This window comes from Scleropages formosus, chromosome 11, assembly GCF_900964775.1.
Source record: "Scleropages formosus chromosome 11, fSclFor1.1, whole genome shotgun sequence".
Taxonomy (NCBI): Eukaryota; Metazoa; Chordata; class Actinopteri; order Osteoglossiformes; family Osteoglossidae; genus Scleropages; species Scleropages formosus.
This window is the reverse complement of record NC_041816.1, coordinates 5379248-5395221: the sequence shown is the minus strand read 5'-3', so window position 1 is coordinate 5395221 and position 15974 is coordinate 5379248. Positions and strand designations below refer to the sequence as shown.

At 47.1% G+C, this 15974-nt stretch overlaps 1 protein-coding gene across 1 annotated transcript in view; it reads left to right on the top strand.

Annotated features, from left to right (window-relative positions):
- The window catches only part of vat1l (vesicle amine transport 1-like), a 43206-nt gene extending 27886 nt beyond the window's left edge, over positions 1-15320 (top strand). Inside the window, exons 9-10 of the mRNA XM_018752438.2 lie at positions 12640-12723; positions 14453-15320. Coding sequence (XP_018607954.1) covers positions 12640-12723; positions 14453-14551 — 183 coding nt within the window. The 3' untranslated portion in view covers positions 14552-15320. The remainder of the gene's footprint in view (positions 1-12639; positions 12724-14452) is intronic.
- The last annotated feature ends 654 nt before the right edge of the window (positions 15321-15974 follow it).

The following is a 15974-nucleotide window of genomic DNA, read 5'->3' as shown; positions in this document are numbered from 1 at the left end:
CTTGAACCGCAAACCCACCAGAAAGTGAGACTTGGCCAAACCCACTGTGGCCCCCTGCTTTGGAGAAAAGTGTATGCTAAATAAATAAATGCCACTGGTCACATTTACAATCACAGCTATGTGGTGCTGACCAGCTCACAGATTTGAGCTGGTGTGTATGACACATGATGCAAGAGGCAACCAGTATGTGCTCGTACTCCTTTTATTCACGCGTGTCCCCGATTGTGGAACGGCTCACGAGGGTGGGGGACAGGGAACTGATGCAGAGAAAGGGGTTCTCGTTGGGCGTGCGGGTCTGTGCTGGGTCGTCTCGGCTCCGTCTCCCTCTTTTCGCTGTTGGGCACATGGGTCACAACAGAGGTGGTTGTCATCCCCAGGTGGGATGAGTAAAAATGAAAAAAATGCCATTAATACTTCAGACAAAACTGAGGACTCCATGCGGTCCAGGGTTCATCAACCAGGTGCTGAACTCATGAGTTTCGTGTTGGTTTGGGCTCTGGCACGCTCTTTTTCCAGCACTTCCCACCTTCACCTGCTAAAGACGTACGCTTCCCCGTCTCACACCACAGAGGAGACTCGACGCAACGCAGATGGGTTCTTGGGAACCGAGACTTCGTCGGAGTCTTGTACACGCCCCGGAGACGGCCAGCTCACACACTCGCTTCTTTACGTTACATTTATTCATTTGGTTAGCACTTTCCAAAGCCCCTTGTATTTCTTTACCCATTTACCCAGCAAGCTTTTCACTGGAGCAATTTAGGGTAAGTACCTTGATCAAGGGTACTGCAGCAAGAGGTGGGATTCGAACCTCCAAGTCCAAATGCAGAGACTCTAATCTAACTACTACACCACCTTCTGTTCACGTGTGCTCGACGTTTTGTTAGGCACATAAGGCGGTCCCTCCTTTTGCGGCGTTCCACGTACAACGGAATGGTCAAAATTTGACATGATCTTTGCAGTTCCTGCAACGTGGATAGATCTCCATTCTCGGAGAGAGGACTACGGTGCTGTTTACGGCAAAAGAGCAGCGGCATCGCGGTGGGAAGACCTCCCTCTACGGGCTTCGACACCAGACTGGCCCCCCAAAGAGGACACGCGCCTTCTTTGACGGTCGCGCTAACGTGCGGAGACCCAGGTGGCGTAAACGCCGCGGGCATTCCGTCAGCAAGCGTGCGAGCGCTCTCAACTCGCACGCTCTCAAAGACACGCGGCACAAGCGGCCTTTGTTGGGTTGACGTGACTGAGGACGCTTCCTAGAACATCTGGGTAGCAGCTGCATTCAAAAGATACGTGAATGATACTTGTGTTTGAGTAAAAGCTTGAACGGGATGACTGTCTCTTTGTCACCGTCTTTAGGGTCCGTCGGTGGGTTCTTCTCTCAGGCGGATCGTGCCCCGTTTCGAGGGGTTTCTTTGTGGGGATAGACGCGTAATAGTACCCGAATCGAGGATTAGCGCTCGGACAGGACGGCCCGCAGACTCATTAGTAACGACTGACCTGACACCAATAGCCCAATAGCAGGGCGGCGCTGTCTCTCCAGCTGCTTCCGTTTTGTCCACATGGGGATTATAACCACCAGCGGTGTTCGGGAGCTGGACGAGCTGCAACGAAAAGGCATCGTTGCAAGGAGATGGGGTTTGACCCTTGAAAGGTGCTTCTTGTGCTGAAAATTTCAGCCCCCTATAGCCTCCTCCGGGGTTTATTTGCAACTTTGCTTGCTTTGTTCTCGGTTCTGGCGGGTCACTGGATGCTCTTTCTGCGAATTGGATTTCAGTCCCTGGGGATGTTGTCTCAGGGCAGGTTTCGGGTCCTTTAAAAAAACAATCGTGGGCATATTACAAAATCAAAAACTGTGCCGGAAGAGTGTTACAGGGGTCCATGTCCCCACCGGTTAGAAAGCTTCTGGATAACAGCTCATGAGTCCCAGGAAAGTCATTTAACGTTTAAGGGAAGCAAGAGGACGTCAAGGCCCTCGTGGCGTTGGCTCGGTGAACAACGGCCACATTAAATATCGATTGCTGTTGCCTGGACACGGGCACCAGAGGAATTTCTCTCCGCCAGCTGGACTGGTTCCTGATGGGATGTTGGAGGCATGCGTTGACATACCTGTGCGTTGAGTCAGTTTATCGCACCCTTTTGACCTCGGGTTTGTTTTGTTACGGCTCTTAATGGGTTCAGGGAGAGCAGGCGGAGGCCAGCTTGGCGTCCTGGTCGCTTGACAACCCTGTGTGGTCACGGTGGTTTCTCAGTTATAATTTATGACCACCAGATAAGATCCAAGCATGAAAGGAGTCCAGCAATTAGCTACATTTACTCTGCTTTTTTCCAAAGCGACTTACAATGTAAAGGTCCTTGCTGTTATTTACTCATTTATACAGCCAGGTTGTTTTACTGGAGCAATTTAGGGTGAGTACCTTTCTCAAAGTTACTACAGCCAGAGATGGGATTTGAACTGGCAACCTTTGGGTCTAAGAGCAGGGGCTTTAAACACTATGCTACCGGATTCCCGTTTCTATACCAAAGTACATTGTTATTTCTATCACGTTAGAATCTGCAACACTTGAAATTGCAGCAGAAATGTTATTTTTGTGAGCAAAGCGTAGAAGCAAGTTCGTGATCTATTTGATAGAATGAATTCCAGTTGTTGTTAGAATTTTGTGCGTAATGTTTCAAGGTCACATCCTTTACTGTGTATCGTTGAGGTTTCATAAAGAGTGATGCCCTGTCTTCAAGCGTCCCGAAAAATTTACCCTCACCTTTATTTTACTCCTTTTGGTATAAAATATAAACGAGTCATATTGTAACATAATCTGATGATTTTCAGTGGTCGCTCAGGTATGTCACTTGTCTGTACTAAGGGCACGTTATACACACACACACATTTTCAGAACCGCTTGTCCCATACGGGGTCACGGGTGAAACCGGAGCCTACCCGGCAACACAGGGCGTAAGGCCGGAGGGGGAGGGGACACACCCAGGACGGGACGCCAGTCCGTCGCAAGGCACCCCAAGCGGGACTCGAACCCCAGACCCACCGGAGAGCAGGACCGTGGTCCAACCCACTGCACCACCGCGCCCCCCTCGGGCACGTTATAGTCACATGTAAATCTAGTTTACTCACACACACACATTGGCTGAAGCCCCTTATCCGGAGCGGGGTCACGGCAAACTGGAGCCTAACCTGGCAACACGGGGCATAAGGCTGGAGGGGGAGGGGACGCACCCAGGACGGGATGCCAGTCCATCACAGGGCACCCCAAGCAGGACTTGAACCCCAGACCGCCCAAAGAGCAGGCACAGGCCAAACCCGCTGCATCGCTGTGCCACCCCCCCCCCCCTTTCTAGTTTACTCAGCAAACCCATAGTCCACATCCACATCACTGTAGCTTTTTCCCCCCGACATAACATAGGAAAGTCCTGTTGGTGTTTCTCCACTACCTCTTTCCATAATATCCCATGAGATTCCAGAATGTTCTCCAAAGTTCTTCGAAATTCCGAGAGTTCCCGGAATGTCTGCAGCAGCGGGTTGAGCGGGGAACCCAAATGAAATTAAAGCGTCTCCAGCCAGCTGCCGCTCCGACCGTACGCGTCATGCAGACAACACGTGAAATGTGATAACAGAATGTTTGTTACAAGCGTTCTATATAAAGGAATTCTCTGGCATACTGGTATATTTGCAAAATATTCATATTCTTGCATGTGCTTGCGTCTGGGGAAAAAAAATATCCTGTCTCAAGAAAAACATTAGTCAAATTCACTCTCTAACAGCACAATTACTGTTTTGTCCCAAAGGGTTAGGAGTCGCTAATAGAAACTGGAAGTAGTAGAATTACTTGAAATAAATAAGCATTCTTGGTACAAATAAGTAAATGTCAGTATTGTGATTAGCAAAAGGGTTTTTTTTTTAGTATTCAACACTCTGTAGGATTAAACTGATCATAGGAGACCAGACACGAAGCAATTGAGAGAGGAGACACCACAATTTCTTTTTTTTTTTTTTTGGACAAAATTCTAGCAGAATGGTTTCAGGGATCGAGAGCTCATGGGGATATGGAGAAATTAATTTTCTCCATATCTTTCATTGGCACCCCAGTCCCTGTGTGTGAAACCCCCACCCCCACCCCCAGCATCCTCGTTCTGCAGACCTGCCTCCCGTCTGTGGGAAACTCTGTCCCCGTTCGATCGGGTCATGTGGGGTGGCGAGGGGGAGGCTATGGGAAGGGCCACGGGGGCAGACATGGTGTATTCTCCCAAACCAACGCCCCGTGAAGGGCCTCGTTACGCTGAAATGGGCCGCTCTCTCGCTCCGACCCTGCTGGCTGAGCCCAGCCTTGGGCTGATCAGACCCCTGCCAGGTGGGGCCACCCTGCACGGTCGAGACCATCGTGACCGTCAGCGGGTCTCGTCTGGCCCTTGGTAGCACAAACAGATGGAGAGGTGGGGGTCTGTTCGTGTGCTCCACAACAGATTCATTCTCTGTTCCCCTGGCTCCCTCTTAAGCTCATTAATAGTAATTTTACCGCACGCTGACCCGCTTTTGTCCGCTGTTTTTTTTCCACCTGAATTGTCCCACTCAGCAGCAGGAGCCCGTGTTTCGCGGTAAATAAGGCGCCTAACACAACTGACGCAAAAAAAAAAAAAAACACAATTATTTTTGCATTGCCCACCGGATTTCCTGCATTGTTTCTTTAAGCCACGGTTACTCCGGAGGATCGCTGCAATGGAATTTTCCGGTAACATCAAAAGCAGGAGCACAGAAAATCTAATCATTTCCATTTGAAATTAAATTGAGCGTTAGCACGGTGATTGATTGCCGAGCCTCTGTCCGAACCATCCAGCACTTGCACAAATGCGTCGCTCAGACTGCATGAGTAATAGTAATAATAGTAACTGGAGAGCAAATTTGGGAGACAAATTGGTTGGGGGGGGAAAAAAAAAAAAATCTTCTGGAAGGTTGATCTTTGCAGGAGCGGATATAGCCACTTCGTTCCGCGCTTTTACAGAACTTTTCAACGTCCTCTTGGGTATAAAACGATTCCTCACTTTTCACATGGGTTGTCGAGCACACGCATTCTCGTCCTCCTCGTGTGTCTTTTCTGTGGAAGGGAAAGGGTCACGTGATGAGAGATCGTTCTAAAATATCAGGTCGCCTGCTGTCTTCGGCCAGGGGGAGGCGGTTATGCATTGGAGAGTAACCAGCTATATCTATTACACATTTATTTAATGTCAGATATGGTATAATCGAGCACATAGATGTATTGAAGGTAGAATGAAACATTGCGTCACATCTAGTAATAATATTATTATTTCTCCCAAATCCATGGTACTCGAGGGACCTGGGTTTGAATCCCCATCCTGCTTTGGTACTCCTGATCAGTGCAGTGAATGAAAAATAAGAATTTTGTGCAAATTATTATTTTTTATTCACTGCGCTGATTATTATATCTGCTCCTTTTCGCAGAGACAGAATAGACGGATAGAGGGAGCAAAAGCTGATTTTATCAATACATTTATTCACATAGCAGATGCTTTTCTCCAAAGTGACTTACAACAAACACTATGTAGTGTTACCAGCCCACACACCTTATTCACCAAGGTGACTTACACTGGGTCACTCATCCATACATCAGTGGAACACACTCTCTCTCTCTGTGTGTCACTCACACACTATGGGGGAACCTGAACAGCATGTCTTTGGAGTGTGGGAGGAAACCAGAGCACCCAGGGGGGGTTATGCAGACACAGGGAGAACATGTAAACTCCACACAGACTCAGTGGAGATCAAACCTATGTCCTCTCACACCACCCACACACTGTGAGACAGCAGCGCTACTCGCTTTGCCACCCCCTCTTGGTAATGCATGGCGTATTCCATAAACACTTTAAAATAATCATATTTAGTCACCTCTTGTCCAGATGTTGAAGGACATCAAGATGGTCAACATTCGCTGCCATCAACCACTCGTAACCCTCACCAGAGTTCGCCATAAACCTCAAAAGCCCAAGTGAAAAAGTAAAATGAGTTAATCAGATATAGTCATGAGAAATCTGCTGTAAAATAGGTGTAAATAAATATCCAGGAAACGAAGGAAAACAGGTTGGAAACTGCAAAGGACGGCATAGTGACGACATTTCAAATCGGTGTAACTGAAGTAGCTTTCAGAGAGGGTAGAACACCTCTTTCGGACTGAATATTTGATTTGAGCGAATCGTTCGTGAAACGGTACAGTTGCATAGCGAAGGACCAGGGACGGTGGATTTGAACACGGCTGCAGGAATTGAGTCTGATGGGAAGGAAATGGATCGGGTCTGTTTTTTAATTTCACAGCTGTAAGGTTTCCGCGAGAACAGCTGCGGTAAATGGAAATACGGGCCACTAAAGATACTGGAGGATTTTTCTATAGATTAAGAGAATATGTAGCAACACGATGATAAATTAATGTGCTTTTGTGGCACACGGGACTGGCAAAGCCCACTTCTGGGATCATCGGCCGCACCTCGTTTGCAGTAAAATACGGATCTGGGTTTGAGCAAAACGTGCTCGGGGAATCAAAAGTGCCCTGAGTTCTCTTGGGTGGGTGAGATGGCTGGGGGTCTCGTCCCTTCTTCGCTCACAGTGACGCCTGCCCACGACCAGGTGCACGTGGGACCCACGCCGGGTGAGCATCGTCTCCTCCATCCATGTTATGTTGCCTGGTGAAGGCTGATGAGTGAAATGAAGCGACACGCTCACAGCGTGAACATCAGTGGAGGTGTGTATCTTCTGCTCTCACCAGCCCCCCCAAGCTGGAACAGGTGTTGTGCTTAGAGGAAGAGACATAAAAACTGGGTAATGAGGCGCTAGGAGAAGAAGTTAACCAGCAATGGAGCGATGCTTTTGCTCTGGGGGTGCAGAAAAACAGCTGAGATGTAAACCTTAATGGCCTGGTAGATGTTCAGCGAATCTTGTAGATGTCTTTCTGACGATGAATTCAATTCTCAATTCTCAAGCACTGCACATGTTTAGATCAATTTTTTAATTATTTTAATTGTTAGTTCATCTGTGTTGAAATTTACAGGTCAAGCCGCTCCATTGTTTTCATAACGCACCAAGGTCAGGATTAGTATTAGTTCTATTTCTAGGGTTAGGGTAACCCTAACCATAACACGCTAACCCCACCTCAATCCCCTTTCTGCTGCTGGGTAAAACACAGAAGAGAGTGTGTGTGAACGACAGACAAAGTGAGCACTGCTGCTTCTGATGGGCTTAAAACATGGGTTCTAACAGGAACTGAGAGGGACGTTAACTGTCCGTAAGGAAGGGACAGCAGTGAAATCTGCCCAACCAGATATTTCGGAGAAGTCCTAGAGTAACACAGTTCCTGTCCAAGAAATGCCCCTTAATAAATGACAGGCATGGCAGCGGAGTTGGAATAAGTGGCTGTTTGACACCTGAGTCCTTCCTTCCTTAGAGACATGGACCTTACAATGGACTTTTTTTTTCTTTTTTTTTTTTTCCTTCTTCAGATTTCTGTGTCACAATCTTTTTTTCCAAATTTTTTCAGATTTTTGAATGTTTTCCTCCATTGTGGCCCCTAAAAGTTAAGTAGGTCCACACTGTTTCTAAGGAATCTACTGAGAAACCTGCCATTGTTAGATAAGAGACCATTTAAATCACTGTGTTCTCACTCCTTTGCTTGAAAATGCAGCTCACCTTTAAAGATGAATTCCTAAAAAGTCACTTAGCGGTTAAAATGTTTTAGCAGAAACATCCCCCGCTTTGGATCCCTCCGTGTGAATGCCTCCCTTTCCAAGGCATAAGGCCTGTCATGTAGATAATAAGGAGCCCCCCCACCCCAAGCCACAGTGTCTCACTCGCTCACACTGTGCTTGTAGGCAGAAATATTTGAATGATTAGAAATATTTAAACAAACACCAAGACTGGAGTACTGGAAAGTCTTAATCCCTGTTTCTCGGTAACTTGTTTGTCATTTTTCCTCTCAGTTTCTCTTTTCTTGTGTGGGAAATCAAAGTCTTTTAATAAGAATACGCCGTTGACACCATCCTCAGACCGTCAGAGCCATTTCTCATTATTAAAACAATTATTAAAAACCCTCTATTCACCATATTCCCATCATGAAAGCAATTATTAAAAACTTTGGAAATTACCATTTACTATTATTTCTTCATAACTGACAAATGTGTGTGTGTGTGTGTGTGTGTGTGTGTGTGAGACACAATAAGATTCAAGATGAAATCTGAGGTTAGGCATTAGAGGGAAACTTTGAGAGTATTTCATTTCAAAAAGATAGATAAAATGGGCAGCATGGTGGCACGGTGAGTAGTGCTGCTGTCTCACAGTGCCTGAGTGGTGTGGGAGGACGTGGGTTTGATTCCCCACTCAGTTTGTGTGGGGTTCGCATGTTCTCCCTGTGTCTGTGTGGGTGTACTCTGGTTTCCTCCCACACTCCAAAGACATGCTGTTCAGGTTCCCGCATAGTGTATGAATGACACAGAGAGAATGTGTGTGTTCCACTGATATATGGATGAGTTACCTGTTGTAAGTAGTGTATCTAGCAGTGTAAGTTACCCTGGTGAATAAGGTGTGTGGGCTGATAACACTACACAGAGTTCATGGGAAGTTACTTCGGAGAAAAGTGTCTAATAAGCGTAAAATGGTCCCTTTTAGCCCTCATAAAATACAGTTACAAGGTTCTTGAACTGCGCTTAGTATAGTAAACGGGGCAGCATGTTACCTAAATTTTAGGCTGTGCTTACAAACATGGTTTTGAACCCTCGAATGTTATCAGTAAAAATCCTGACGCTGGCCCTGCTGCTCTATCTTTCACCTGAGTATTTGAGGTGAAATTAAAATATTTACGCTCTGTTAAAATACAGTATGCGCTGCATAAATGGATGAAACTGTCAGTTGCTTTGGAATAAAGCATCAGTTTAGCAGCAAAACGATCACAGTAATAACTACAGCATTTGAAAAGTAAGGACAGGTGGATGTAGAGTCGGTTTGAATAAAATATCTCCATAAATATAGAAAAATGTAGCTCTGGCCTATGCCACGTTCTAGACCGTTCTGTCCCTGGGCGAAATGATGACAGTTCAATGTTATGGTTCAGTCAGTCACAGTGGGCTGAACCCATACTTTGCTACTCGAATACATCCATGCCTTTAAAGGGCCTTTATTGAGTTTAATGAGCTTTTTGACACGTCTTCTTGGGCCCGCTAATGAGGCCTTTCTTCTTCTCTGATGAGATGCGCTGCAGCGCTGCAATTACGTGTACAGCCATTATTAACAGACAATTAAGACATTTGTTGGCAAACAGAGCAGTTTAATCTCTCTCTTCTCCTGGGCCCAGTGGCACTGGAAAGACGAAAGCATCCGCGACGCACTTCAAGCGCGGCTTTTTCCACGACTACTTTCACCCCTTTCCGTGGCTGACGCGGTGACGTTGAGCTGCGGAAACGGCCACCTTGCCGTCGCTGCAGTAATAGTGCTATTAACGGTATCGAGTGTCCTGTAGCCGCCGGCGAGCATTTTTGGCCCTGTGTCCTCTTCCACACTGCCCCGATGTCACTAATGACAAGCACATTTGCTTTTTCAATAAGTACCTAATACCTATACCTAGTTACACCAATAGGTAGGCTAATAATTACACTTATGGGTAGACAGGTACACTGAAAGGTCCACTAAATACTATTCCAATAAGTGCCCTAATAGGTAGTAGACTAATGGGTACACTAAGAGTTACACTGTTACGTAGACTAATAATCGCAGTAATAAGTAGACACACACTTGTCCTGAGCGGGGTTGCAGCAAACCGGAGCCTAACCCAGCAACCCAGGGCACAAGGATGGAGGGGGAGGGGACACACCCAGGACAGGACGCCACTCCACCACAAGGCACCCAAGCAGGACTCGAACCCCAGACCCACCCAAGAGTAGGACCCAGCCAAACCCGCTGTATCACCACGCCACCGCACCCCCCTAATAAGTAGACAGGTACACTAAAAGATTCGCTAGTAGGTAGCCGTACATAGACCAATATGTAAACTAAAAGGTACTTGAATAGGTGCACAGAGAGCTACACTAAAAGGTATAGTAATAGGTAGGCTGATAGGACACATCTGGAATTGGTGTGGAGCGAATTGTGTTCCCGAAGGACCTGTTCCACTCTAAAAATGTTCCCTCCAGACCTGGGAATGGCCTGCTTTGCCATAGGCATTACGGTCCATTACAGAATGGTCACATCAGGCAGGGGGGCAGGAACCCCGATGCTCCCCCCGACCCGGCAACTGTCCCAACAGCATGGTGGGGGGAAAAAAGCTGGAGAGTTGATCATTTTGCCTGCCAGGGATCTCCGGCTGGCACCCCCCCCCCCAACTCGGGGACGGACTAAGCAGGGCTAAGTCGGCATCCAGCAAACGAGCCGCGGAGCCCATAGAGAGATATGAACGGGTGACTCATTGTGACGTGTCATTGCTCGCTCACACGGAATTGATTTTAAACAGCTGCCCTCCGACCATGAGTGGTTTGCCCAAGCTTAATGTGATTGATCACTTTCTGTTGTTAATCTTAAGTCCTGTCTTGAACTCTTTCGCTGTTGGATTTATGGAGGTGGACGTTTGGGCTGGAAACGCTTCGAGTGCCTGATCTGCGATTTGAACTGTGTCCGTTCAGCTTGTGAACGTGAGCAGTTTGCCGGGGAAACGGCTCGAGCTTTTCTCAGTCGGGGTGTTTAATGAAGAGGAGCGACGCGAGCGTCGAAATGGGTTGCATCGGTTTAGATGGGCTGGGGATCAAGTGGCTTTTTTAGCTGGAGGACAGAAACCGCAAAAGAGCAAAGCCAGAGCAGAGTGTGTGAATTCCGCGTTGTGCCCTTAGATGACCCGGAGACCGAATCCTTCCGACCGCACGGTCCGATCTGTTCAAGACAGCATGCGTTCGGGGGGCTTCAGACTCGCTCTGGCAACGTTGGCGACACCAGGTTGTGATAAGTTGGTCTGGCACCTTGAATAGAGCTGGATTTAGAAGGCCTAATTGTATAATTACAGTAATGGTTCTGTTGTGGCTTCAATGCAAATGAAGCGAAAAGGATTTTGGTAAATTAGGGTTACGTAACACGTTCCATTGATTTCATGACAGAGTAAGTGAATTGAAAAGGCCATAGACCTCTTCAGTGTGTTTTCCAGCTTACGCCCCCTTTGTGCAATGGCAAGATAGCCTTTGGACCCAAAGGTTGCAGGTTTGAATCCCAGCTCCAGCTGTAATACCCTTAAGCTAGGTACCTACCCCTGCTCCCGTAAAACTACCCAGTTATATAAGTGGGTAAATAATTGTAAGGCGCTTTGGAGAAAAGCATCAGCTAAATGAATGAACGTAAAATGTAAATAGATAGAAGCATTATTGATTCCGAAGGCAATAGCCTGAGCAGTTTAAATGCAACAAAGATATCACTTCCACACGTAAAAAAAAGGCGCATGTAGAAAATACAAGTAAAAAACTATTACTGACAGCTCTGTACCACTCAGTCAAGAGGTCAGTACCACCCCCATAATGAGAGGAGTCATTGCACAGCTGGTCAGTTTGCTCATCCTGGGATGTCTGGGACTGCTGCTTGGACCACTGAACCCCCCAGCCCCATTCACAGTGATGGATCACTATGATTTTTCCCCACAGCTACTAGATTTTCACTAAAGATCAACCTGTCTAGATGGAAGAGAGACGGTAAACATCAAGCGGGAATAGCAGAGCAAAAGCGGGTCTAAGCCAAGGTCCTCTTCAGGCCTCCACGGGACTGTTTGATCATAAACAGAAATAATCAACTCTCCTACAACAATGTTTTCAAAGCCACGTCCGCGCGCCTCCGACAGGCTACGCGTCCAGGAAATGCAGTGTGTACACAGGCAGGCGGCGGATGGCATAGTAGCTACAGCTGTTACCTTGCAGCTGGAAGGTTAATCATTTGGATCCCCACACCTGCTGTAGTACCTTCGTACAAGGTATTTATCCTGAATCAATACAGTAAAAAATTACCGGGCTGTATAAATAGGTAAATAACTAAATAATATAAGGTATAAACCTAACACCGTAAGTCACTTTGGAGAAAAGTATCAGGTAAATGACTGAGAAAATAAATTAATAGGTGAGTTCGGTCTGCGTCAACACAGTAGCAGTGAATCACCTCGGAGCGGTGCTGGGAGTACATGTGCCGACTGCATGAAATAAAAGAGCCGGGTTCTAAAGCCAATGAGTGGGACAACATTGTGACTAAAGATGGTCACCCGTGTTTAGAAAACTATTTGAAAAGGTATGGTAGAAATACCCTTGAGTCTGAGTGACTAGCTTTGATTCGTAGAGTCTTCTGTCTTTACTGCCCCCTGCAGGCACATGTCCCCTACTGCGCTTTCTGCTCCCTGACATGAACACGTTCCCTGCCCATGGTGGAACCACGTGTTGCCTAAACAACTGACCGCACTGTGGGAGTAACCCACGGGGTCACACTATTGTATCATCGACCTTAAGGCCAACATCTCTCTAAACGTTCACACATTGTCAGAATTACGGGATGTACAATTATATTATGTATAAGGAAATTTTCCCAGAATCCTTTGTGTCAGAGGGGGTCAAACACTGTTTCTCATACAGGTGAAGGAGGCCATGCAGAGGATCCATGACAGGGGCAACATAGGGAAGCTCATTCTGGACGTGGAGAAGTCCCCCACCCCTTTGGTAAGCAAACAGCCACAATTCCCACAATGAGCGAGGGAACCTGCATTCATTCATATGACCTTTTCCAATGCCACTTTGAATATCATATGAAATTTGAACATGATATTAATATTGCTACAGCATTTTTAGATTTTAAACGTAAACAGACAATATTTTGACAATTATGTGTCTGAATGTGTCTGTATTTATTCATAGGACCTTGTCGTAAAAGTCCGTTTGAGTGTGGAATTTGAAGATGATGTGAATGTCACTATAAAATCTTTACAGTTTAGTGGAAAACGCACTCCTTCATTTTTTGCGACTGTGTCTGTACTATGTTTTCTTGCACTGGACCTTTTCTCAAAGTCAGTTTGAATCTGGTACAGAATTTTTCACCATCAATAAATACTTTTTAAAGTCAGGGTGGTGGTGAAGGTATTTAAATGTGACATGAATATCACATAAAATCTGTATTATTTAGGTTGGATTAAGGGTCAGGGTGGAGTTTCCTGGTCAATTTGTGCTACATGACATTTTATTTTGTATCTTTTATATATTCAGATGTCATGCAGTAATAAGGCACCTTCTTCCTTTGACAACCTGTTGACTGTGCCTTAACTTGAAGTAGCTGGAGGGCAAATTGCAGGTAAAAATGGAACACAAAGCCTAAAGCATCATCATTAATTGCTATTAGTTCTATTTTAGGAGTGCCAGGTTACTCTGAGCACTGAAAATAAGATGAGAGACAGGGGTCTGGTGCACTTAGGAGGTGCTGCGCAGCAGGATGACAAAGAAGACATTCACGTCACTGGTTTCCATGGAGACCCTAGTCAAACCTTGTTCTAGGCAAAAGTGCATCTGGAAACAAAAGCCAGTGCTAACAATGTCTAATGTCTGCGGTCAGGATCGTTCCCAGCCATCGCGTCCCCTTAACCGCACTGCCGTGCTTGGAACATGCAGATGATAGGTAATTGGGATTAATTACCAATCATGCCTCTGTGCTGTGTCCATGGATACTTCAACTTATCAAATCAGATCATTGTCACTCAGGAAAGCAGGGACCGAGGTGCAGCTCACTTTGAATCAGGTTCGTCTGCGTGTTGATTTTGACGAGCTTTCTTCGAATGAAATAAAAAAGGCATTTCATTTGATTGGAGTATTTGCACTGAATAAAGATGCCGCATATGCTCGCGACGTGACTCAGCCGGGCTGCAATATCATATGGTTGAGAGCCCAGCTGGGAGTGTTTTGTACACAGTTAAATATTTATGAGCGCTTTTTTTTTTTTACTTCGGCCCTCTGCAGATGTCGTGGTCCAGGATGCCACAGTTTCATCAGCCTTTATGAAGCACAAACAGCCATTTCTGTTGTTTCTTCCTGCTGTGGCTTTCTTCTCTCACCGCGATAAATCAGAGTAGCATTCACACGGGTTGCTCTCTAAAGCGCCGATTTCATCGGGGGAAAAAAACGTCGGTATCGATGCACCTGGAAAGACGTGAACCCGCCGGATCTCCTTTTGTCTTCTCCTTCGATTTCCTTCGTCTTCTCCCGCTGACCTTTGGAAAAGGGAGCTCGCTTGCGTGTCGCCGGCCAGACTGCAGCTGCACGGCTTGCCGCGGGCCATCTTGGGGTTCCAGTAAATTCTCTGTGCGGTGAATAGCAGTAAAATAGGCCGCTGCAGGCTCTCCTGCTGTTACGAGGGGCTGGGGAAGATGGTTTACTGAGCCCGTCTCTCTCCCCTCTGCTGCAGATGGCCAACGACAGCACGGAGACCAGCGAGGCGGGCGAGGAGGAGGAGGAACACGAGGGCGACAACGACAACAAGGAGCGCATGCCCTTCATACAATAGGGGCGGATGGCGGAGGCCGCCGGCCCAGGAAGCAGGGGCACGATAGCGCGTGGGGTGGGAAGGGGTGGGTCGCGGGAGGATGGGTGGGTCGGGGGTCGGGGTTCACTGTTGTGTGCTGTGAACAAAAAAAAAGCCCTAGTAGAGCGTGCGTGATCGTGTGTGTCCTCGTGTTTCGTCCGCCAGTGAGCTGAACTGTGAATTGCGTGGAAAAAAAAAAAAAAGGAGGAAAAAAAAAAACGTAGCTTGTCGAAAGTGTTGAACTACAGAAGTGCCATTCCCGGTCGGTGTTGAGGAGATGTTACCTTTATGTTGCCAGCCAAACTATTGTTACCAGATGCTCGGTTATGTTTACAGCCTCCTGGGTGTCCGTCACTGTTTACTGGTCCACATCGAATGAACATCGAGCATGCGAGTGTGTGCGCGAGCGAGTACTGGCCGTTTGTTGCCCTAGCGTTGCTGATGGATACTGAAAAATGGACCAATCCGAGAAGGACTCTTCAGTGTGAGCCCAGCTGTGCTGTTCCGCTGAACTGCCACTGGACCTTTTCGTCGGTACTGGGGGGCATGCATATTAATGATGTCATTCCGGGGTCCTGTGGAGGAAACATCATTGCCTTGGCAACAGGCTGGAGTAGTAAAATGACGCACTCTATTCAAGCGACAGTATTAAGTATCAAGCTCGGGTGCTAAATCCCATACGAAAATGGTCGTTTTAAATAAAAACTAAAATAAAAAAGATGACAGCGCTCACACATTGTCTGAAACCGCTTGTCCCGTATGGGGTCGCGGGGAGCCGGAGCCTAACCCTAACCCGGCAGTACAGGGCGTAAGGCTGGGGGGGGAGGGGGGGACACCCAGGACGGGACGCCAGTCCATTGCAAGGCACCCCAAGCAGGAATCGAACCCCAGACCCACCCGAGAACAGGACCCGGTGCAACCCACTGCACCACTACACCCCCTCTATGACAGCACTCTCAAGCTTAAATTTAATTTGCACAGTACATGGCTATATTTTGGCTGGATGCCTTAATCAGTGTGTATATACATGAGACACACAGTTTATAGAACATGTGGCAGGTACTGTCGTAAGAATAATTGTAAAAATGGTGTATACATGTGCACCGCTCAGTTTCTGGTCTCCTTTCCGTTACCTGTTTGTCCAATAATTATGACTTCATGACCTGTCACGGGTTCTATAAACCTGTCAGACTCCAGGATAGTTCTGTCCGTTCCAGCATGACTGGGCTACCAGAGCCTTGCGCTCACTCTTTGTGCTTTTGAAGAAGGAAGCCCAAGTTGACGCCCCTCAGAGGCGATGCTCATTAGGTGTCGCCAACATTAGATGAGCACCGTTCTGCAGCATTCCACACCTGACGGCTCCCAAACCCGGACCCGCTCATTGGCTGAACCCTGAACACAAGAG